The sequence below is a fragment of the Engraulis encrasicolus genome, chromosome 23 (genome assembly GCF_034702125.1).
Source record: "Engraulis encrasicolus isolate BLACKSEA-1 chromosome 23, IST_EnEncr_1.0, whole genome shotgun sequence".
NCBI classification, from domain to species: domain Eukaryota; kingdom Metazoa; phylum Chordata; class Actinopteri; order Clupeiformes; family Engraulidae; genus Engraulis; species Engraulis encrasicolus.
In genome coordinates this window covers 4,836,412-4,860,715 of record NC_085879.1, presented here as the reverse complement: position 1 = coordinate 4,860,715, position 24,304 = coordinate 4,836,412, and the positions used below count along the sequence as shown (strand labels likewise).

At 42.7% G+C, this 24,304-nt stretch overlaps 1 protein-coding gene across 2 annotated transcripts in view; it reads left to right on the top strand.

Annotated features, from left to right (window-relative positions):
* slc36a1 (solute carrier family 36 member 1) overlaps positions 1 to 24,304 on the top strand; it is a 36,908-nt gene that overhangs the window by 4,915 nt on the left and 7,689 nt on the right. For both annotated transcript variants that reach the window (XM_063190585.1, XM_063190587.1), the window contains 7 exons: positions 1,591 to 1,679; positions 4,605 to 4,694; positions 5,064 to 5,148; positions 8,481 to 8,699; positions 9,546 to 9,644; positions 10,269 to 10,435; positions 11,721 to 11,890. In XM_063190585.1, coding sequence (XP_063046655.1) covers positions 1,591 to 1,679; positions 4,605 to 4,694; positions 5,064 to 5,148; positions 8,481 to 8,699; positions 9,546 to 9,644; positions 10,269 to 10,435; positions 11,721 to 11,890 — 919 coding nt within the window. The remainder of the gene's footprint in view (positions 1 to 1,590; positions 1,680 to 4,604; positions 4,695 to 5,063; positions 5,149 to 8,480; positions 8,700 to 9,545; positions 9,645 to 10,268; positions 10,436 to 11,720; positions 11,891 to 24,304) is intronic.

Below are 24,304 nucleotides of genomic sequence, written 5' to 3'. Positions count from 1 at the left end.
AAGCCCTTATCACAGCTTAATGTCATGTGGTTTGTGAAAAATAGGTCAAAAAGCAGCAATGGGCTATGTAGTGGAAGAATCCCAGGCTTAGTCATCAATAAGAATTCACTGACCCTGTTAGTAGGAAATCTCTGGAAAGTAGTCATTGATTTTTTTACGTCCTTATTCTTACTTACGGGTCATATGAGCCGCTGTGATGAGTCAGGATGTACGTAAGAGTCTCAGAAATGGAGCTGAAATGCTAGTGATCAATATCATAGATAATGAATAGATTTTAACCACAGACATGTCTACCAGTGGCTCTTAGTCACTTAGATTGTGAGAAAAGCAGTGACACATTACACTCAAACATTTGACATGTGGGACTAGTGAATAGAGAACTTATCACTGGTGTCTACCATAACAGAAGATAATAAACATAGATGCAGAGTGTGCAAGATGTTTGTGGTTGCAAGCATAATAGTTTTTTATCTGATTCCAACATTTCTTGTGCATTCATGATCATCACGGTGTAGGGGGGCTACTTAATGGTTTAGCGAGAAGATTAGTAGCCAAGTGTATTCACGTCTACATAAAGGAAAGACATACTGAACGGAACACATTTATCTTTGGAGCGTCTTTGTTTTTCACTATCGGATGAGGAGCACTCAGGCAATGCAGAAAGCCTTAGAAAGGCCCTGGATGTAGTCATTACAAGAGTTAATTTTGTTCGGATAATGTAGAAATGTTGGCTCTCCAACCTTGTTTAACTGGTGGATTTGTGTATTCAAGGTATGAACCCATCTGTGTACTTACGCAAGTCTGTGTATTTAAAAACAGACTAGACCGTTCTCCAGGTGCCTTCAGTGGTGCCTGCCTAAAAATCTACACTAACATAAAAAATCCCCCTTAAAAATGTTGCCAAGCGCATCTTTAAGGTCTGGTCTTTCGTAAAAAAAATATATATATGTCACTCAGAAGAACTGTGGTGAGTGTGATTTACTTCATGATTACTTCCTCACTATTACAATAACCTCTTATTATGTTTTTAAGAACAACAAAAGTAACTAAACTGGCACCAAATAAAAGCCTGCATACACTTTTCGTTTGTTTGTATTATTAGACAATACTTTCCCCCGTCCGTATTTCCAAATCAGGTCATGATATTGAACCCATGTTGCCCAAACTTTGCAAGTGCAGAATGCATATATTCATCAAATATTAAGAGCTTTCGATACTTGCTGGATTCAATACAAAAGATACACAGCCATCACTGTTAGATTGCTATATAGTAACAATTTCTTCTGCATTAATTTTTGTGTGGAAAACATGCATGAAGTGAACATTTTAAGTATCAAAAGGATTTCAATTATTGTCTCTTGTACACGGGTCATGATTCTAACTGACTTATCTGTTAAAGATTTGTAAGGACCAAGCAGGTTGAGCTGGGGTAGTACTCTCCCGGGGTAGTTTCTTCTCCTGCATAGCGACGGCTGTTATGTGCTGTTTGCCTGTTCTGCATTTGTCCGATGGTGATGGATCTGTTCTCGGTTTGTCTGAGTGTGTGACGTTGACCTGTGTGTGTGCGGTATGTGTTTGTCTCTTTTGAAGATGGGCCCTCTGAGTCTTCTGGTATTGGGGATCGTGGCGATACATTGCATGCGCCTACTTGTGAAATGCTCCCATCATCTAAGTGGCAAGTAAGTATGTCGCACCTTGCTTGCGCCCTCCCTGTTCCCCTCGTCAAATTACTGTCACCTCGGTATGCCCCCCTTTTCTTACGCTTGAAATAATTGTCACTTTGCTATTCACCTACTTCCCTCTTGTGAAATAACTGCTGTCAACTCACGGTGACGTAGTTTGTACCCAGAATGCGTCCACCACCACTACTGCTTTTAAGTGCGTGGGCCTCAGTGTTTCCCACAGAAATTTTGGAAACTATGGGGGCAGCCGGGGTTTATTTTGTCGGGGGGGGGGGGTGTCTTCTCACACGGGCCTTTTTTTTGGGGGGGGGGGGGTATTCTTGCAGCGTAAATGCAAAACGGCAAAACAATGACTACAGTATGACATTGGCACATGGAGAAACTGTAGGCCTGGGCCTATATTTCAGCCATTTATATTTTGAGAAATAAGGCTACATAAGATTTTACCCATGACTTGTATAATAGTAGTACATTGTCATTGTCAAAAAATGCAGTACAGTGAATAATTTCTGTTTTTACAACACAGTTTCATTCGTCCCTCATGCAGGGGTCTGGGAAACAATAATAAAACAAAATAGGAGCAGAGATAAGAATTTAAGAGCACTGTGAAATTGTTAACGCATAGACAAAAAGGGTCTTAGAGGGTAGGCTATGCCTTTTCCCCCACACATCTGTAGGCGTACACATTCTACATGAGGGGTGCTGGTCACAGGGCCAGTTTTTTCCAAATTCCTCCCATTAAAAGGGCTGAACAACATATTACACATTTATGTCTATATTCACATTCATTACACATTAATTTCTATATGCAGCCCGATGTCTCCTCTGCTGTGTCAATGAAGGTCTGTCACCAAACTCATTACAACTGTAAAACAAAGCCTAGGGAGTGTTAGTAAACTCATCCCAACTGTCCCTTCTCTGAAGGTTTTTTATATTGCTCCCAAACCCAAGTAAACTACAACAACTTGACTAGGCTTTTGATCCCTGTCTTTCAAGCACTTGTGGTTCTCTCTATAGCAGGGAGCTATATAACCTTTTTTTAACCAAGATCTACTTTTGAAGTTGATGGTCTGCCGTGATCTACCAAGTCAAATTCAAGGATGTCAGTATGAAAATTTAAGACCACCATTTATTAATCACCATTATTATGAACAAAATGTTTTCAGTAGGCTACTATGGCCGTATCTTTTCAGTGTGTTTTTAAAGTGTGTTGAATAGCCTATCTTTACAAAGCAATGCAGCACTGATAGTATGCAGAGATAATTTCAGTCATACACAAGTCATAAACAACTGAAACAATTTCAAAATGATAAACATTTGGTATATAAAAGGCACATAGGCCCTATTTCTAAAATATGATGAAGCATTATCATGCCTTCAGTGGTATAGGCTACAAATTAAAAAGGGCTCAGAAATTCACCATTTGTTATGGGTAAATAGTAGGCTACTATGAGAGAGAGAGAGAGAGAGAGAGAGAGAGAGAGAGAGAGAGAGAGAGAGAGAGAGAGAGAGAGAGAGAGAGAGAGAGAACTCATTGGATTGGTTAACACCCCTGTTAAGTGTGACTTCTATGAAGGTTTTTTTTTCAGCTCTCTGGGACAGTAGCACAGCAAAGGCTTTCTATTGTGAGTTTGGCCAATCGTTTTGTCCACAACTGAAGCAAGAAACAGCACAAATTGAAGTGAATTCCATACATGTCAACAACTAACATTTCCCTTACACGCGGCACGCGATGTAAACGCAGTTAGCGATGATGCATGCGACTAGCGATTTGGACGAAGATCCTCGCATTTCGGCGTGTCATAACGCATCGTCGCGCACATGTTCTGTTACTCACCCTATGTTACACGTGTGCACACATGAATCAACTGTAATACCCTTACGGTCATCATTCTGTGTTACCGTGGGACTACTAACAGAGTCTATAGGATGTATTTACTCCAGGAGGAAAATGCGAAGGAAATTCAAAATCGTAATTCAAATCGTTTTTAACAAAAACGGATATCGTTTAAAAAAAAAAAAAAAAGTTTTTTTTTTTTTTTTTACATTTTCGTAAACTATGGCGGCCAAATTTAAACTATGGCGGGCCGCCATAGTTTCCTCAATGTATGGGAAACACTGGGCCTGGCCCAGTCATTAATTGCTTGTCAGTGTGTAAACGACTGAGAGTACTTGTTGTAATGCTCAGTATGTGAAAGCTTGCACATCTCATGTTTGTGTGTAGCCATGTTAGGTTCGTGTGAAATTAGCCTCACTGGAGCAGAGGTCTCCTACTAACGCTAATTACAGTCCTTGGTAGCAGTCAGCAGCTCTTGTCTTCTTAGGACGTGATCTAAATTGGCCTCCGCTAACAGCCTAGTTCAGAGTCATTCACTGGAGTTGCAGTGTGCCAGTGTACCAATTGGGCTGTGGTTAGATTTATATTTATAGACACTTGTCGCAACCCATCAGCCCATCTTATTTGAGGCTTTTTAACTCAGTCAGGAAGTGTGCCTTTTGAAATCAAGCCATAGCTACAACTGGAGTTAAGTTTGATCATATTTCTAAGACAGTTAGCTTTATGGTCAACGGCACCCATACATATATTTTTTGACCTACCACTTGCAGGTTGTCTAAAGTTGTCTAGTTCTTTGTGAGATGGGAAAAACTGTGGCGCTTTACCATACCAATTTTCTGGTGGAATAAATGATTTAATCCAAGTTGATTAAATAACTTAATTTTCACTTTCACAAATAAAAAACGTGCAATTGAATTATTATGCATGTCGAAACTCAGTGACATGTCTAACATACAAGGATTTATTTTCATTCAACACATTTATGTACAAAGATTAAAACAAAATATTAGTGATATACCTTGTACGTTGTGCCTTATGTCCAAAGGATTCCTCAAAAATCTCAAAGTACTGCTTCTCTCTCACAGACTGGGTAAACCTTTCCTGAACTACGGCGAAGCAGTGGAGTATGGCATGGACAACGTGTCTTTCCTGAGCAGACACTCCAAGTTCGGAAGGTAAAGGATAGGTCATGGGGGTCATTATAAGTTGAAAGATCCATGCACAGCTTCTCTAGATACTGGTAAACGGTAACAAAGTATCCGATACTTCAAGTAAAAAGATGTTTACTGCACACTTGTTTGACTTTTTGCTCTTTTATTCAGAGCAAAAAGTCAAACAAGTGTGCGATTAACTTCTCTCTTTTTGAAGTATGGATCATTACAAGTTGTTGTATTGTCTTTGGACAAAACCAGGACAGTATAATTCCTACATGTTAATGTGTTTTGATAAGTATGCACATGCTTCTGCACTAAAATAAACCTTACTGTGCTGGATGACACTTAATTGATTTGTTTTGTTTGTTTTTATGTTTTGTATGTTCTCAGGCATATGGTGAATCTCTTCTTGATCATTACTCAGTTGGGCTTCTGCTGCGTCTACTTTGTGTTCCTCAGTGATAACATCAGACAGGTAAAAATTAGTCTTCCTACTAACATCATACCTGAAAGAGCTAAACACTAAATTCAGGAGATGGTGGAGGATAGTGGTGTTGAGTGTCACCACTAGAGGGCATTATGCCCTTGCAGTTTAGCACTGAGCTCTAAATATGCACCTCTCTAGACAAGAAAATGATCCAAATACACTAACATAAACAACATACAGACACTTTTGGACACTGGATGTTTAAGGTGTCCTGAAAGTATAGTTTCAAGTGTTGTAATTCTTTTACACCTAACGACTCGTTTTGAACATACAGTATCTATGGATGACTTTCTTCACTCCCTACTCAAAACACCTGTCCTCCTTCTCCAAAATATGTGCACTCTGTGCCCTTCAAAGGTTTGAAGGTGTGAGAGTGTGTGGATGTGAGTCATGTTCACACACCTCTGCAGAAACAAACAACTCTGAGGTGATGCACGTCACATGTCATGGTGGGAATGAGTGTTGTGATCACACCTTGCTAAAGACAACTGCAGCTCTAGTATTGATATGCAGTGACACCAAAGATTCTATATGTGGTTGGTACCCAAGATCAAAAGGCATTCTGTGCATCGCAAATGCAACAACTGGGCGTTGAATTTCTCCTGTTGTACTCCATGCATTTTGAACCTCCACTCATGATCCCCCTCTAGTCTTGTGAAGGGGCATGGCCGCTTAGAACCTTATGGCATATTGATGCTGGAAGAAACTCCACATGAACTGTGTCCTCGTTATCAACTGTCTCTGATTAAACATCCCCATGGGATCTCAGCATGGAATGGTACTATGAAGCAAATAATTGATGATGCAGGCCAGGCCACCCCCCTGAATTCAAAGTCGTGCATGTGGTGCGCCACACCCCCACCACACCTTGACGTGTGACTTCTTTGTTGTGGGAAGAAGGGTGTGGACTACAGTGATTAAAAAATCTCATCTTCCCAGAGCCATTAACATTAACCTGATTAAGCTCCTCGGTTGATGAACAAAATGTCTTTTAAACACCAAGACGTCCAGTTGCCTACAATTAAACTCTTTGGCTAACATACAGTGCCCTCCATAATTATTGGCACCCCTGGTTGAGATGTGTTAAAAGCCTTAAACTAAATTCAGTGTTTATTGCAGAAGAATACTGTCACACTGAAAATTGTAGGAAAATGTAGCCTTCAACTCAAATGAATTGTAAGAAAATAAAAAAATCCCTGACTAAAAAATAATTATTTTTCATTAAATCACCTGTTCCACAATTATTGGCACCCTTAACAATTCCCAGGAAATAAATATAATTGAAGCATTTCTGTCATTTCTACAGTAGTTTACAAAGTTTACCAGAGTATGTAGGAACATTTAATTAGTAATTCATCACTTCCTGTTTCCCTGGGGTATAAATATGACGTGACACCGAGGCCATTTCTCTTATCCACTCTTAAACATGGGAAAGACAAAGGAACACAGCATACAAGTGAGGCAGATGTGCGTCGACCTTCACAGGTCAGGCAGAGGCTACAAGAAGATTGCCACTCAACTGCAGCTGCCCATATCCACTGTGAGAGGAATAATTAAGAAGTTCAAAACAACTGGAACAGTGGTAAACAAGCCTGGACGAGGACCCAAGTTTATTTTGCCACCACGCACAGTGAGGAGGATGGTAAGAGAAATCAAAAGATCTCCAAAGCTCACTGTTACAGAATTACAACAAATGGTAGCATCCTGGGGTCACAAAGTCTCCAAATCAACCATCAGGCGCTGTCTACACGCCAACAAGCTGTTTGGGAGGCATGCACGGAGAAAACCTTTCCTCACTCACTCACAATCATAAACGCAAGCGTCTGGAGTTCGCCAAGCGGTATTGGGGCTTCAACTGGGACCGTGTGCTTTGGTCAGATGAGACCAAGATTGAGCTTTTTGGCAACAAACACTCTAAGTGGGTCTGGCGTACCACGAAAGATGCGCATGCTGAAAAGCACCTCATACCCACTGTGAAGTATGGGGGTGGGTCAGTGATGCTGTGGGGCTGTTTCGCTTCCAAAGGCCCTGGGAACCTTGTTAGGGTGCATGGCATCATGAATGCTTTGAAATACCAGGACATTTTAAATCAAAATCTGTTGCCCTCTGCCCGAAAGCTGAAGCTGGGTCGTCACTGGGTCTTTCAGCAAGACAATGACCCTAAACATATGGCCAAATCTACACAGAAATGGTTCACCAGACACAAAATCAAGCTCCTCCCATGGCCATCTCAGTCCCCTGACCTCAACCCCATTGAGAACCTGTGGGGTGAGCTGAAGAGGAGAGTACAGAGGAGAGGACCCAGGTCTCTGGATGATTTAGAGAGATTCTGCAAAGAGGAATGGCTGAAGATCCCTCTTTCTGTCTTTTCCCATCTTGTGAAACATTATAGGAGAAGATTAGGTGCTGTTTTGTTGACAAAAGGGGGTTGTACAAAATATTAACACCAGGGGTGCTAATAATTGTGACACACATTATTTGATGTCAAATAATTATTTCTTTATGTGGGATTTTTTCCCCACTGAATAAATGCACTTGTATTGAAGGTTGGATTTTTCTCTTTTTTTCCATTAAGGTCCCATATTATTTAGAAAAAAAAATAAATAATTGGAAGCTAAAAAACACATCTCAACCAGGGGTGCCAATAATTATGGAGGGCACTGTATTTCTTATACTCCTATCTTGATGCCTTATAAAATTACTGGAGGTTTGGAGATCCATTAGCTGGCAAAAGTCTAAATGGAACTCTTCGAACAATTTGATTGCTTTCACGAAGCTCGCTTTCAAGATTTCAATTGTCTTTCAAGCTCTAAGCAGTCCAGTTGCTTGCAAGTAAACTCTGGATAAGATGTCTTGGATGAATGAGAATGAATGTTCACAGTGAAGAGAGTGGCTTTGTTTTGAACTACAGTATGTGTTGACTATGATTTAAATTGCTCATCAAGCGTTCCTGTTGGAAGTTTCAAAGTTTCTCCGTTACACAGGTGGTGTTTGCTAACACCAGCCAAAGTTCAGAGAGGTGAATTGGCGGGGCCTTGATCTAAACAAAACATGGTAGAATTCAACAAGTACTAATGAAGTAATGAAGGATCTTTGGTGAGAAAAAAAAGATCTGCACATTGTTGCTACTCCCGCTTTATGATACACAGCGTTTCGTCCTGTCCTGAAGAAGACCACACAGGTCGAACGTTGTATATAATTAAGCAGGAGCATCAACTGTGTGCGGATCTTTCTTTCTTTATTTGACTGCCATCTGTTGATTTCGATGTGGGCGCACTCCAAACGCTTATTGTACTCTCTTTGTCGCCCTGCACGGTCAGGTGGTGGAGGCAGCGAATGGGACGTCATGGGACTGCCACAGCAACGACACGACGGTCATGGTGCCGACCTTCGACTCCAAGATCTACATGCTCATCTTCCTGCCCTTCGTCATCCTCCTGGTGTTCACGCGCAGCCTCAGGGTCCTAGCGCCCTTCTCCTCGATAGCCAACCTGGCCATGGCCGGCAGCCTGGTGCTCATCTATTACTACTCCATAACGGTATGGATCTAACCCACGCACACATGCACACATGCAGAGAGAGGCTCGCACACATGCACACACAGCCTTATAGATTAACAGTCTTAGTGCTTGTGGCCTCGTGTTTCGCTGATGCCCCGTCTCCGTGGAGAAAACAATAAAGTTTCCCCGCTGTCAGCCTAGTCACAAACTTTTGGGAGACGATTCTTCATTCACCATCCTGTCGGCAAATGAGAAAATGCCATTAGAATTGAGCTTTTGCAAGATATTGAAATACAATTCTGTTGTCTGTGACATCATCACGATGCCGAAAGGGGGCGAGGACGGGAGTCTGCATATTGGAATGCACCCTTAGTTAGTCACGTGTTCTCCGCCAAATCCAATGCCTCAGCGTCTGTCTAGCTCACTTCCTCATTATCACGTGTTTCTGCCAATACCACACGCCTTTGGTTTCACTCACAGTCTCTAATTCTTTTATTCTCTTATCAATACAGACAGACAATATCAAAGCATGACTGCAGCTTAAACATGGCACCATTTAACCCAGATATATTACAGGGATTTCATATGGTTTGGGAATGAGCTGTGTACTTTGAATCTGCAACTCCTCTACAATTACAGTGACAACTTGCATTATTTCTGTATTCGTGTAGATATACTGTATGCATTTCTTTATATTTTTGGTCTTTATCACATTATTTTTAGTGCAATTTTACCATGCCTGACATCTTTCTGTTTTTATTGACTGTTATATGATAAGAATCTCTGTCTATTTCTTAGGTTTTTTTTTGTTTATTACACTTTTTTGCGACCTGGAAACCAAGGGCCATTCCTCATTCACCTCTGACCTCTGTGTCTCTCTTCCAGAATATTTCACTCCCCATCAACCTGCCAGCAGTGGGGCAGCCAAGGGACTACCCTCTGTTCTTCGGGACTGCCATCTTCGCTTTTGAAGGCATCGGAGTGGTAGTTTCTGTTTTTTTCCCCGTTTCAATAGAATTTGCAACATTCTGCCCTAAACGTGTATCTTATTCATATCTGTCCTGAGCAACGAGGACAAGCTATGTCTTGCATCTATTAAAAAAGCAACGTTGGCACCTCCTTTAAGAGGAGATGGTCCATCTCAAGGGGTTATTCCTCAAAAGAATTTGAACTTTCTCACCTGAAGAAGGTCTGAACATGACATAACCACATATAACCATAACATGACATGATATAACATGCCAAGCAGTATTGGCAAAATTACAAAATGTGTAATATCTCCAGAAATAAATGGACACAAACACAACTTATACCACCAGGATATTTTAATTGGCGGTCGAAAGAAACAACTATCCAAGGCTGGTCCAAGTTGGCCTTCATGTCTGAAGATGTTAGACCTGGTGGTTTTTCCACCATTTACACCAGCCTTTGCAGACTTCTATCATAAATTCTTCTCAATAACATAACATAGAGATGAAAGTAGTATACCTAGGTGTTTTGAGATGACATTTTATCATTCATAGGTCCTGTTTTTGTCAATAATAACTCTCCTTTATGAAATAGGAGCAATATGAATGAATACATTTGACTATGTGAAATTTCCTGTAGGTTCTACCACTGGAGAACAAGATGCAGCACCCTGAGAAGTTCAACAAGGTCCTCTACATGGGCATGGGCGTGGTCACCTTCCTCTACATCAGCCTGGGGACCATTGGCTACATGTGCTTCGGCCAGGACATCAGAGGCAGCATCACCTTAAATCTGCCAAACTGCTGGTATGTACCCCTAGCCTGGTATTACCATACCCTTCAACCCGTGCTGTATTCTGTGTGAAGCAGCATGGATGCATGCATTTTTTAAATTAAAAATCTGGGTATGTTAGAGCTGAATGAACACTTTCTATTGCAAGGTGAGGGTCTTAGTTTTTAAAGGCAACTTAGTTCATGTTTTTATGTGCTTCTGAGGCTGAGATATTTAGGTTTTATAGGCTGAGGGCACCTTTTCGTAAAAAGGGCTTACTGTAGGTGTTTTTTACAGGTGCCTAAGCATCAGTGTTAGCTAATTTCTACAGAAGGCCTGGAACTGCCGAATCGAGAAACCATTTCTCATGGGAGGAGGTGAAGAAATGTGCATCTGATTTTACCTGATCGATCGCTAACACTTGATCATAATGTCTAATCTGCTTGTATGTGTTGTGCCATCTTTTTGTGGTGTTCAAGCCTGTGCTGGATGGGTGCAAGTTGTGAAACAATATTTTATTCAAATGCAACATCTTGCAACAAAATTCAATTGAAGTACGCAGAAATTATGCCAGTCTATTACCTTCCTCAGTCACCACTGCTTTATATACCCCAGTGGTTGAAACAGATATGAAGCAAGCATACGTAACATATTTTCCTTCAGGTGCTGTCTTATTGTTAACCAAAGTTTGTCTCTTTTGCTCCAATGCACATGAAATTGCTTTTAACCACATTCATTTCTGTGTCCCAGAGGCTAGTTTTGATTGTTCATTTGCTTGCTGGCTTGCTTGCTTCCTTGCTTAGTCATTCAGCTCACTCTGTGACTTGCTCGATATTGGCTGTGGCACCCCAGTCAGTGTGGCAGCACAAGACGGCACTCTATTTGGGCAATGGGCTCACTGACTCATTGTAAACTGGATGGGAGAGAGAGAGGAGGGGAGAGCAGGGTCACCGCACCATCAGTCAAATTAATTTTGGCACCATAAGGGGCGGGTGTCTCTGGGTGGTTTGATCAAGGCAGAAGTCAATTTACAGAAGTAACGTCTGCCCTCAAGGGCAACAAGGGGTCTTTCTTTCTTTTTTCTTCCTTTCTTTTTTCTTTTTTTTTTCTTTCTCTCTTTCTTTTCCCTGGAGACACTATCAAGTCTTATTTGCTCTTTTTTCCATACCCACACTTGTCACCCATACTTATCTCACACGCGCTCTCTCTCTCTCTCTCTCTCTCTCTCTCTCTCTCTCTCTCTCTCTCTCTCTCTCTCTCTCTCTCTCTCTCTCTCTCTCTCTCTCTCTCTCCCCCCCTCTCTCTGTGTTGTGTCTGCAGGTGGTATCAGATTGTGAAGCTGCTGTACAGCTTTGGTATCTTCATCACCTATGCGCTTCAGTTCTACGTGCCGGCAGAGATCTTGGTCCCGCTGGCCGTGTCGCGGGTGTCCGAGCGCTTCAGGCTGGCAGTAGATCTCCTTATCCGCGTGGCCCTGGTCCTCTTCACATGTAAGTTACACACACACACACACACACACACGCCGCACACACTCAATATGAAAACACATGATGGAGCTCTCTCTTTCTTTCACTCTCACTCTCACTCTCACTCTCACACACACACACACACACACACATACATACACACACACATTCTATTGCAATCTGAAAGCAACATAGTGGGGCCTCTTTGACCAAAGCCATATCTCTCCCTGGTTTACCTTCTACTTATCTGGTCATCTCCCCTACACCATCAGTTAAGGGCCACAGCAATGTGTTTGATGACTATGAGGAATATGGCCGCCTGCCCTTACTGTACACAATGAAGCTTGGAACCAAATTCTGTGGCATTCCACGGATGGCTGTGTTCTCTCTCAATTAGATGTGCTGAGCCTTGATACTGTTTCTATGAGATACAGTGTTTGTCAAGGAGAGAAAGGGAGAATGGTATCTGTGATTAATCAATCATTATACATTATATTGGACAACTGGCCCCTGCCGTGGCCAACGGGTAGGGCACTCGCCTGCCATGCGGCTGATCCAGGTTTGATTCCCGACCTGGGTCCTTTGCCGACCCCTCCCCGTCTCTCTCCCAATTTGCTTCCTGTCCACATCTCACACGGTCCTATCAAATAAAGTTGAAAAAGACCACACAAAAAAATATATAAATGTTGGACAGCTGAGTTATATTTCACAGCTGCCCAAGTCTGACCGCTACCAGACCTTTCAAACCAAGTGATGATTTGAATAGAACCTGTTTGATGATGTGTAGCAGGTCAAAGTGAGTGGGACGGCTGAGAGGGCAATTACTTTTTCACATGAGGACATGTTGCTTCAGATAGCTTTTCCCCTTAATAAATGAAATCGGCAATTAAGACATATTTTTGACTTGAGCGTTCTCTCTATCTGCCATTTCAATTCCCTTGAGCTCAAATGATTCAGATGCCATAAAAGCTAAGAAATAAGTGAGGGGGCAAATACTTTTGTGCAGCACTGTAAATCTAGGTGCAAATGTATTTATGTATGACCGGCCTGATATTGATTTGCTCACGTGAGCTGGGATTAGACCCGTGTTTTTGAGCCGAGAGCACCCAGAAATCACTCGGACTAATGGGGCTCATCGCAGCAGCACGTGCCGCTAGCATCGCCCAATCTCATGGGGCGCGTGCCAGCCAGACAGTTCCCATTTATAGGTCAGGCTATTTTTAGGTGCGGCGTGGACGAATATCTTCTGCCTCATCGATTTCCTGTCCCTTGTGCTCGGGAGATGTTAAATTCTCTTCCTCATATCTCCCCTGCCTGCTGTTCATGCAAGAGGGCATTGGACAGCTGAGGTCTGATGGGCAAGCGACCTGCTGCTGAAGTTCATCTATTGGCCACTAGGAGGCAGAGTGTCTTTCTTATGTACAGTATGTCCACCAGCTACCGGATCTTAATGCTGAAAGGTTTTTTTTTTAACCTATGGTTGTCAGATTGTCACGCCTATCCCAGCCGTCACTTCTCCGTACAGCTTGTCACCATTGTCACAGCTCTCACACCTTTCACTTCACTATCTGACTCTGGCGTCTTTGTTCATTTATATCTTGTTGCTTAATATTTTCAGACATTGACTGGCCCCCAGCACCCAACCTCTTGAAAGTGTGTAGCTCCTTTTATCTTTTCTGCTTGTCAGCAAGAGTGTGTGTGCAGGGCTGAGGAGCTGGTGAGAAGATGCTGTGCTCTCTCTCTCTCTCTCTCTCTCTCTCTCTCTCTCTCTCTCTCTCTCTCTCTCTCTCTCTCTCTCTCTCTCTCTCTCTCTCTCTCTCTCTCTCTCTCTCTCTCTCTCTCTCTCTCTCTCTCTCTCTCTCTCTCTTGAGAGAGAGAGAGAGAGAGGATGACTCAGTGAGAAGCTTGTTTGCTAACTGCTTTTCTGCTTTTGAACTGACTCGCTGGGCTGAAGGTGGAAATCAATTTCCTGTCGCTAGTTCCCTCAGCAGTCCAGCGATGGTCCGTTTGATGTGATGCACATGGCCAGTCAGAGCATTATGCCACCACTTGACACTTCTGTGGATTGAAATTGCTGGCCATGTGTGTTTGTGTGTACTTCTGTGTGTTTTCAGGCAAAGGTAATACTTGTAAACATTCTCATTACACACACACACACACACACACACACACTCTCTCACACACACACACACACACACACACACACACACACACACTCTCTCACACACACACACATATTTACTGGCTGATACACTCACACTGACAAACAAACAGACAGACAGACAGCCATGCACCAGGTTGTTTAGCAGTGTGGTCAGTTAAGTGGCATACGCAAACCTCACTACAGCACTTGTGCAGATGTCTCAAGATGCATTATTCATAAACCACCATTTAGTTCTGTGAATATCTCATGGGACTAACCACTGTGTTAACATTGGGAATTGATTGAACTTCAAACTGCTTTTTGACCAATAAACAAACTACTTTTTCCACCTCACCATAAACATACTCACATGTCCAGTGCATGCAGGCAGCATAACTATGCATTTGTGCATATATTGAGATATAATAAATACCATTGGATATTTCCCTGAGGTCCCTTTTAGAATAAAAATTGAACAACGCCTTTATTGTCATTACACAGAGTGTAATGAGATTAAATCACAACTGTGTGTGTGTGGATATAGCGATTTGTAGCTCAGAAGCTAAAACGTGTCATGCTGTAGTGCTATGTCAAGTCAAGTCAAGTCAGCTTTTATTGTCACTTTCTTCATATGCACAAGTCATGCAAGGAAAATGAAATTACGTTTCTCTCTCTATACCAGTGTTTCCCAACCAGGGGTACGTGTACCACTAGGGGTACGCGAGCACACTGCAGGGGGTACTTGGAAAATTTTAATTTTAACAAATGTATGGAGCATAGTAACATTGGATTAGAAAAAGTGATGTAAACATGAGTTAGGGGGTACTCATGGCACTACGAAAAGGGTTAGGGGGTACACAAAACCAAAAAGGTTGGGAAACACTGCTCTATACCATGCCAAGACAGAGACATAAACAGGACTGACATTTTACAGACTGACGTATGCATACCCATACATATTCTTCAACGGCAAAATAATCTTCTGTGTAAGTGTTTGACATTTAGACATTTAGCTCTGCCTGCATTGAAATGCAATGCATGCGGAGCTAATTTCGAACCCTCCCCATGGTGCTAATAAAAGCTGGCGAGCACAGCAACCTGCAGCCCCTCATTTGCAGTTTGGCCACCTTTAAACATTAGTCAGGTGTGCGCCAAAGCAGAGCTCCTTTGGGCAAAGCCCTTTGTGCCTCACATGTTGCAGTGCTGCAAATGAAAACGCCCAGAAGGACCTAATCAGAAAAGTGTAGCTTAGCCGCTCCAGTCTGTTGTGGCTCTCTCCCAAACATTACTTTAAAAGTAGAGAGGCTGCGATTCGCCTTCCATCGGCCACAGACAGGCAATCTTCTGCTACACACATGCGTGTGCTGTGCGGGTGCGCGTGCACGTGCACACACACGCTCACGCACACACATGCACACACAGTAGGAGGGAGGGCGAGTGACCGAGCGAGACAACCCCCAGATCTTGTAATCCATCACCATCATCATCAGCGACAGAGCAACTCACCACCGCTACTGTAGGCTTCGCAGGAGAAAATGGCCTGAAGTCTTCATTTGAGTTCATGTAGGGGCCGTGCTGGACCCAGGTCATTGTTAGTGGTGGTTTGGTGATGAATGAGCAGGAGTTTCTGGCTGTAGCTCATATCCGCCCGGAGACAGAGAGGGGAAGTGCGGGGGAAAAAGAGAGAGACAAGATGATGTGTTTCAAGTTGAAAATCACTTTTTAACCTTTTCCAGGTGTGCAGCAAATTTTCACACCTTTTTCTTCCGTTTTATGGGCTTTATGGGATAATTGTCTTTTTATGCTTCACAGTCTTGCAGTCAGTTCAGTCGTTTATCTTTTTCAGGTGTTGTAATGTAGCCGAGGGAAGCAGGATGAAATGTAGTTTCTGTGTCTCTGTGTGTGTGCATGCATGTGTGTGGGTGCACAGACACTCTATTGTAGTGAAAATAATCTGTGCATCTTAAGATGTAGAGGAGAATGAATTATGGATGTATGCATGTGTAATTTCATGCATAAAACCACGCACGCACGCACGCACACACACACTTATGAAAGTCTGTGCTGATGGCATAATTTGTTTTAAGGGGGAACTTAAAGGTACATTTAAAGGTACACAATTAAGTGTATGTATTTCCAGAATATGCTGCCCATTCACATATGTTGTGTTCTTCATATTTATTCACCAAAACTGTCCATTTCTATGTACTCTGGAGTTTACCATACATAAAAAGGTGAAGCTTCTCCATGTCAGCCATTTTGAAATACCTGTCATAGACATCTTCCTGTACTTTGGTCAGACTTGCAAGTTAATTACATAGTAAATATTCATGAAAAGATCACCATTGTGACTTTGCAGCATACATTTTCAATACTCTACCTTCAGGCTTACTGTTATGACTGGAAAACAAAATTGGCTCACAGCCCCCTTGCTAGTGCATTATTTTGCACAAGTGCAGTATTTTAATCTAATAGCCCTGCTTACAGATACAGTAGCTTTTCATTTAAGAGGAAAGAAGTGTCACAGGAGGGAAAATGCATTGGCATATGGAAAATAGAAGGCATGGCCCAAAGACGGTAGAGACAAATCAGTGACATCATAAGTGTGTAGTACTGGACAATGAATTTCAAGGGTATTTCGTCCTGAATGGTTGTGGTATGGGTTGCACGTACAGTATATGTTACTTAATGCCTGCCTGACGGTCCCATTTGAGCAACTAGGGTAGGCTAGCTTGCCAGTCTCACTTTTAAACTCAACACCTGGATGAAAGACCCTATAAAAGTCCCTGTGGGTCAAAGACGTGCAAAATGAAATTGTCATTCAGTCTAACCGATACCTTCTGCTGACTGTAACTGTAAAAAACACGACTCTTTTTAGGCCTATTTTATTTTTTTCCAGTGAATTCATGAAAGCCTCGGCTGTCATCTATTCACTTGAAACAATTTATAAATCATGTTTTTTTGCCGTTGCAGTCAGCAGAAGGTATCCGTTACACTGAATGACAATCCCTTTTTGGACGTCTTTGACCCCTGTACAGTATAGTATGCTGCCCTACAATCTTAGAACGCAGTAACTCTGAAAACGGCAAACTGAGAAAAAAGGCTTCAAAGTTTTCCATATGGCGCGATAACTGTGTTGTCGGTAAATTGGTGGTGACACTTCCTGGTAATGCTTGTTTAGGATAGAAATTTAATGCACACAAAAAACAAACAAAAAAAACAACATTTATGTGTCTTTTTGCCACAAAAAGCAGACTTACTGCGTTCTTGGCTGGTATTACTGCCACAAAATGGAGTTACTGCAGGAGTTACTGCGTTCTTAGCTTGTATTACTGTCTACTCCCAAACCAGTCCCATTGAAACGTGCAGCAGTAACTCGCCGACTTACAGCGTTTTTGTTTAACCTTTTTTGGGTCATTTTTGCACTTTCAAAATGAGTTTTCTCCAAAACGGAACGGTGTTGGACCACCATTTTTGGACACAAGACAAATGAGGTAGTTTAGAACCGATTTCCGATATAAAAAAAAATTCGACCATTTTGAGTTACTGCGTTCTAGTATTGCACGGCAGTATGGCTGTCCCTGGGGGTCATTTTGTCCTTCTATTGTCAGTACTGGCGGCATGGTAAAGGGCAATGCCCCCATTGCCTGCTCGTTAGGATCATCTGGTTTAAACGCATGACCTATGACCTAAGAGTGGGTCCGACACACTTGTGCCTTTTTATACTTTCTGAAGCCGAGCTGGTGCCTCTCTTAGTTGTCAGGTGGAGATATTGCGAGAAGGGACCATGTGTATTCCCTCTATTCTTCTATTCTTGTTGGTCACGTCCCTGTTGGTGATGGATGCTGTACATCTTCTCTAGATGAAGGCAGTGGAGGATGAGTCTGTACCAAGTGTCTTCATAACCACTTTTGATAGAGCAAAAGTTATCATTGTCTGATGTACCGTGTATACTCAACAAAGTTTGATTAATGGATGCTATTACGTATTTACTGTGTGTGTGTGTGTGTGTGTGTGTGTGTGTGTGTGTGTGTGTGTGTGTGTGTGTGTGTGTGTGTGTGTGTGTGTGTGTGTGTGTGTGTGTGTGTGTGTGTGTGTGTGTGTGTGTGTGTGTGTGTGTGTGCGTCGCTGTGTGTGTGTGTCGCTGTTTGTGTGTGTTTGTGTCGCTGTGTGTGTGTGTTTGTGTCGCTGTGTGTGTGTCGCTGTGTGTGTGTTGCTGTCTGTGTGTGTGTGTGTCGCTGTGTGTCTGTCTGTCTGTCTGTGTGTGTCTGTGTGTGTGTGTCTGTGTGTGTGTGTCGCTGTCTGTGTGTGTGAGCCTGGATGTGCGTACACCATTCTTTGGCCGTTCTCAAGTTTGCTTTGCTAATGCAGCAGCTCATTTGCATCAAGAGCATCTCTCGAATCCCCCAACAGTATGTGATGGAAATATGAAATATACTTCCATTACTCTTCCATTGCTCTTCAACGTGCGCATATGAATGAGGCCATCGGAAGGATGGCGGGTCTCATATCCTTCCACGATTTCTCTGTTCGAGATATTGAATTTGCAGCTCAACTTATTAAATTCCCAATTTTTCAGTGATGACGAGTGAATTTGCATTCAAAAGCAGTTAACTGAGTCCCTTCATCCTGACGTGGCCACTAAAGGCTTTGTGCGTGTGCTTGTCGTGTGTGAGGCGATGTAGTTCGACCTTCAGCGTAAGTCGTCGTCTCTGCACCTGTGGCCTCCATTCAGGAGCTGCGTTGAATGCGGTGGTGACTAATTGGGAGCTGTGTCCATTCTTTCTTAGTTCTCCATGTACTACGCAGGTTTGTTTCCACGCTGTCTGTGTTCATGTGTCTTTGAAATGAATGGTGCACGTGTGTGTGTGTGCATTCATGCGTGTGTGCATAGTAGGTGGTGTATGTGTGTGTTAAAGCCTTGCAGTATGTCATCAGAATGCATGAGTGTGTTTCGCCGTGGCTTTTCTTTCAGTGCGAATCAGGCGTTGCATGCCTCATGAAAGTGTACGTGCTCTCCTTCTCCCGCGCTCAAACCTACATGTACATGAATCTACATCTATCTCTATCAGTGCCAAGAAGCTGGCTACAAAGAGCATCAGAGAGTACCTCCGTCTATTTATTCATTTCCCACCAGCCTTCGCTCGCCTTCCCCTTCCCTTTTTTTTCCCGGAATTCATTGCGTCTTACACTTTTTTTTCTTGACAAATACAGATGGGCTGGTGCTGGGAAACACAGACCCCCTTTTGCATGTTAATAACATGTAAATACAGGCAGTGTTTTACCATTCATTTGACTGTAAGATGACGGGCTGCTGCTGGTGCAGATTGCTCCATGATTGAGAGAGGTGAGGGGGGACTGAGAGAAAGGGTGAGCGAGACTCATGAGGGGGTTATCTGTCTTAACCGGGGTTAAAAGTTTACTTCCGAAGGGCTGCCATTGCCACATGCTCCCATCATGCGGTTCAATTTGTCACGGCTCTCGCCCTCTGCCAGGTGGACTTGATTAAAGGTTGGCCGGGTTTCACTTGCCTGAAAATGAGTCTTTGGACGGACCTAGCTTAACTGTGGAAATGGTATGGCTCTTCCTCTTCCCTCTTCTCTTCTCTTCTCTTCTCTTCTCTTCTCTTCTCTTCTCTTCTCTTCTCTTCTCTTCTCTTCTCTTCTCTTTTCTTCTCTTTTCTTTTCTTCTCTTCTCTTCTCTACCATTCTCTTCTCTCCTTTCCTTTTCTCCTCTCTTCTTTCCTCTTCTCTTCTCTTCTCTTCTCTTCTCTTCTCTTCTCTTCTCTTCTCTTCTCTTCTCTTCTCTTCTCTTCTCTTCTCTTCACTCCTCTTCTCTTTGCACCATGGCCCTATAGGTTCTCTGTGACAATTGCTTCAATTTGCAGTTTCTTTCTGTTACTTACTTTCTCTCTTCCCCATTCTTTTTGTCGTGTCTTTCTGCCTATCTGTAATTTCTGAATGCCATGTCTCGTTATGCAGTAATAATATTAATTCAAGCAGCCGTGACCCAGTCATAGAGCTCCAATTTGCCTATGGATGTGACATTCAGACAGCAGGAAGTCATTATTTTCGGGTGCACGTCGTCACACCGTGTCCATTGCAGTACCCTGGGGATACTGATGCTACACCCATGGCATAAACAACCGTTTTCATAAACAGTCATATTAATGAATGGGAACAGAATCTCGCTTTCTTCGTGTGGTGCCTGGGGCTGATATGAGTCAATGCTGTTTTGCTTGTATTTCCCGCTTCAGAGGAGTAGTCATTAGGACTTTGGCAGTGAGGATTTGTTTGTCATGTCAATGCACAAGCTCCATTTTGGAATGAAAAGGCAGACTCTTCACCGTTGTCTCTTCCTGATTTCATTTTTGTTGATGTACTCTTCTGGTCAAATGCTTTAGGCAGGAGTGTCAAACATAAGGACCCGGGGCCTGATGTGGCCCGCCAGATGGTTCAATCCGGCCCCAGACCTGAAGAGAGAAAAAATGTCAAAGACTTGAGGACAAATGTCTTTTTGGTCGCCATTTACAGTCAAATGTCATCCACCTCTATGTGATTTTCAAGCAATGTGATTCCAATATGAAGCAGAAATTTGCGACATTTCACAGTTGCATTATTGGTCCGGCCCACTTGAGATTAAATAGGCTGTATGTGGCCCCTGAACTGAAATGAGTTCGACACCCTTTGGTTTATGGTCTCCACACTACAGAAGATAACTGGAAAGATTAGGATGACTCCAAACTTTTGAAAGTTAGTGTAGATTTTGTGTGTTGCCTTGCAATCAAATGTCTTTCTGCGCAGTCCAGATCCAAATGCTGTATGGGATGCAGGCACACTTCCAAGGGAGCTAATCGCTGGACTACTAGCTCAGTTAGTAGCATCATGGTTTTGAGGTGTCTCTAAGGAGGTTAAATGGTCCATGCTGAGCTGTGCTAGCTGCCCTGCTTCACCCCTCTGCAACCAAGTCCAGACCCAGACTGGGTGTATGGGAGGCGGACACGCTAGCAATTGGGCTAATTTGACTAAGACGTTGGCTAATGTGAGCTACTTGTTTCGTCAGTAGCATATCTTTTTGAGGTAAATGGAGATGGCATCCACATTCCATTGAGCTGTGCTACTTGGCATCAGTTCCATTTTCTTTTAGCGAGATCGCTATGAGTGAGCTACAGCATTTTTTTGGCTGCTGTCAAATTGGCTGTAGAAAACTAGAACGTTGAATTGCTTGGGACTTGAGAGATTTTAGTTATTGTTGAGGAGGAGCAGAGAAGAGATGGTTCCTCTGTGCATGCATGTAGTACACTAACCTAGATCTTTATGCATCTTTATGGCCATCAAAGGTGAGGCGATTATGCCGGTTTAGCAGCCAAGGCCATGCCTTTGACCTTTTTTCCTAATATGAAGCCTACATGAGCAGGCTAAAAAATCAGACTAATTTGCAGGTAATTGCTTGTATCCATAGTGTCCTGTCCGCCTGGTGGGCTGGCTGCTGCTTGTTCAGATCAAAGTGTTTGATGGGAAAACGTGCAGTGTACTGCACCTCCCATGTAAGAGAAGCCGCTACATGAGCTCATTGTAAAGCCTCACAGGGCTTTCAGTAATGGCACGTTTCTGTTCTGAGAATGTCATGGGAGATGGGATTCTCTCGCTCTATCCCTCTGAAGGGCGATTAAAAATGCCTGCAGATTTCATGTTGTATGTGGATAGAATTTTATTATGCCTGCATTGCATTTTAATGAATTTCATTCTATATGCCCAGATTGTTTTTGAACTGTGTAATGCTGGATCTTGGGCACATTAATTACTTTTGGGGGGACAATTTCACACAGAACGACCAATCATTTCCATCCCATTCATCCATCTATGAATAACACAAAACATTTGTGCCAAGTGCACCTGAAGGGCTAGCAACAGCACAACTGAGTATCATGATGTTAACTTATATTTCCACATCATCAATGTTTTATCACAACACACACACACACACAAGGCCAGATTAAGATGGCTTGGGGCCCCTAGGCTACAGGTTGTTGTGGGGCCCGGAAGGCAAATTTTGTGACAAGTTTACATATACAGTGTCGTAATTACCAGCTAGGATAACATGTCTACCAACTTTGGAGAGGAGCATTAAATAGATTTCAAACTGCACTCAACACCACAGAGGAAATGTTCAATATGGGATCTTGTCACATTTCTGCAATTTTTCACATTTGGCCAATCAGCGGCCCCCTGGCAGGTGGGGGCTCCTAGGCTGCAGCCTTATCTTGCCTGTGCGTTAATCCGGGCCTGCACACATACACCAAATAATATTTTGTTAATGTTATTGGATTTTACAGGGTTAGGTTTGTCCTGTTTTCTATGTCCATTCTGTTCCATGTTCATGGGAAAGAATCTGCTAAAGTCGGTTCCACTAACTTAGTGTTTCTCAACGGGGGCGCTACACCCCCCATATGGGCGTTGGGGAGCAGAATATCTGAGAGTGTAAGGTGCTTAGTTGCCATTTTGGGCCATTAGTCTATTCTATTTTTAATACTAAGCGTTGGCAGGCTTATCAGTGTTACCCGGAGAATTTTTGTTAGTCAAGGTGGTGAGGCGTTAAAAGTATACTATATTTTTGTTAAGCAAATTAAGAAATGACATTCCCAACATTTTAAATCTTTGTCTTTTCAGGGGACCTAGTCAAGGTGGTAGGTGTTTATTGTCAAGGTGGGAGCCTTACTTAGCAATTAAGTGCTGGGGGAAACCCTGCTTATAGTGAGGTCAAGGGGATGTTTGGATGCTTATGATGAGTTCCAGATGCCGCTAATTCAAAAAAAGTTGAGAACCACTTGCACTAACTGCCTAAGCGGTACAGATACTGCGACACGTGTGCAACAACTGGCCTTCTACTCTGCTTGTCTGTCTGGCCTGATTGACCTGAAGAGATGGAGTCGTCGCCCTTGAAACCCATAGCTTAATGGGCAGACCAGGCCACTCTTCCAGGAACTGGCCCTCCTAGCTATCATGGTCTCCGTGGGTGAAACAGTGGTGTGACCGATGACTTTCATTGCTTTTGAAAACCACTGATGTACAGTAATACAGTAGACAGGCCATGCTAGTCTTCCAGGAACTGCTCCTGGTATCTGCGTGCTGCCCTGCTGACACTTGTTGCAGTAGAGTAATGTGTGCCATATTTCCAGGACAACGTTCTGCCCCACTGGGCCACCTTGACATTTCAAAGGCCACCAATGATGTACCCCGCCCCCACACCCACACCCTTCCTTGGCTCCTTGCAGTTTCTTATATTCTTCATGCATTCGTTTGTCCTTTGGCGTACCCCTAACCTTGTACCTATACACACACACAAACACACACACTCACACACACAAAAGTCCTCTGCAAGGGCTTTTTCATATGCTGGTCCAAAGTGATTTAAATTGTGTCAGATGGAAATGAATTCAAAGTGCTGTTTTTATTTCTGTTTATAAATTTGCTTGTTGACCCTAACCCAGTATTTACATGGTATTATTTTTCTTAATGTTTATTTTTTTATTTTTATCTATTAGGTGTCATTGGTGATTATCATTATGTTTATGATGACGATGATTTTTGTTAGTTTCAGAAGTCGTGCAAGTAGTAGTATTATAATTCGTTGTGTATTTATGTTGTGTGTGTGAGTAGTATATGTTCGTTTGGGAGAGTTTGCCTGTCAGACCAGTCGGTGTTGGTCGTTGGCTGAACCTCTTAAGCAAAGTGGAGGAATAAAAGCTGCCATCTGTATTCATGTGTACGGCTGAACCCTGGGCCTCATTAGCTAGCCAATTTCACAGAGGCATGTTAAGTGGCCTTGCCCACTCAGATGTGTCTGCAAAAAGCACTTGTCACTGGGCAATTGTTTTTTTTCTTCTTCTTCTTTGCACCACCACCGTTGCATCTTAAATGCACAGTCATGTGTGCTGAAATGTTCCCTTGTCTGCCTACTAGCGATTACTGTGATCTCTTGATATTTAAGCTTTTTTTTTTTAAAGAGGGGTTGCTAGGCAAGACGTGACATTTATGATCTTGATAAAAAACATTCCTGTGATTCCCGCCCCCTTGGCAATAGAAACATGTGTACCGCACATGCAGCTTAGTTTCAACATCCACACAAGATTTTTATTCGCTTCATATGTCAAAATATTTGTTCAGTTCTGAAAGCATATTCCTTTTTCGATGTGTTTAATATCTGCTTTGCTCAACAGCATCCTTCAGGCTTCATAATGGATCTTTATTTACCTGTTGCCTTATTCTTTTTAAGTGGTGTTTATTTTTATTCGG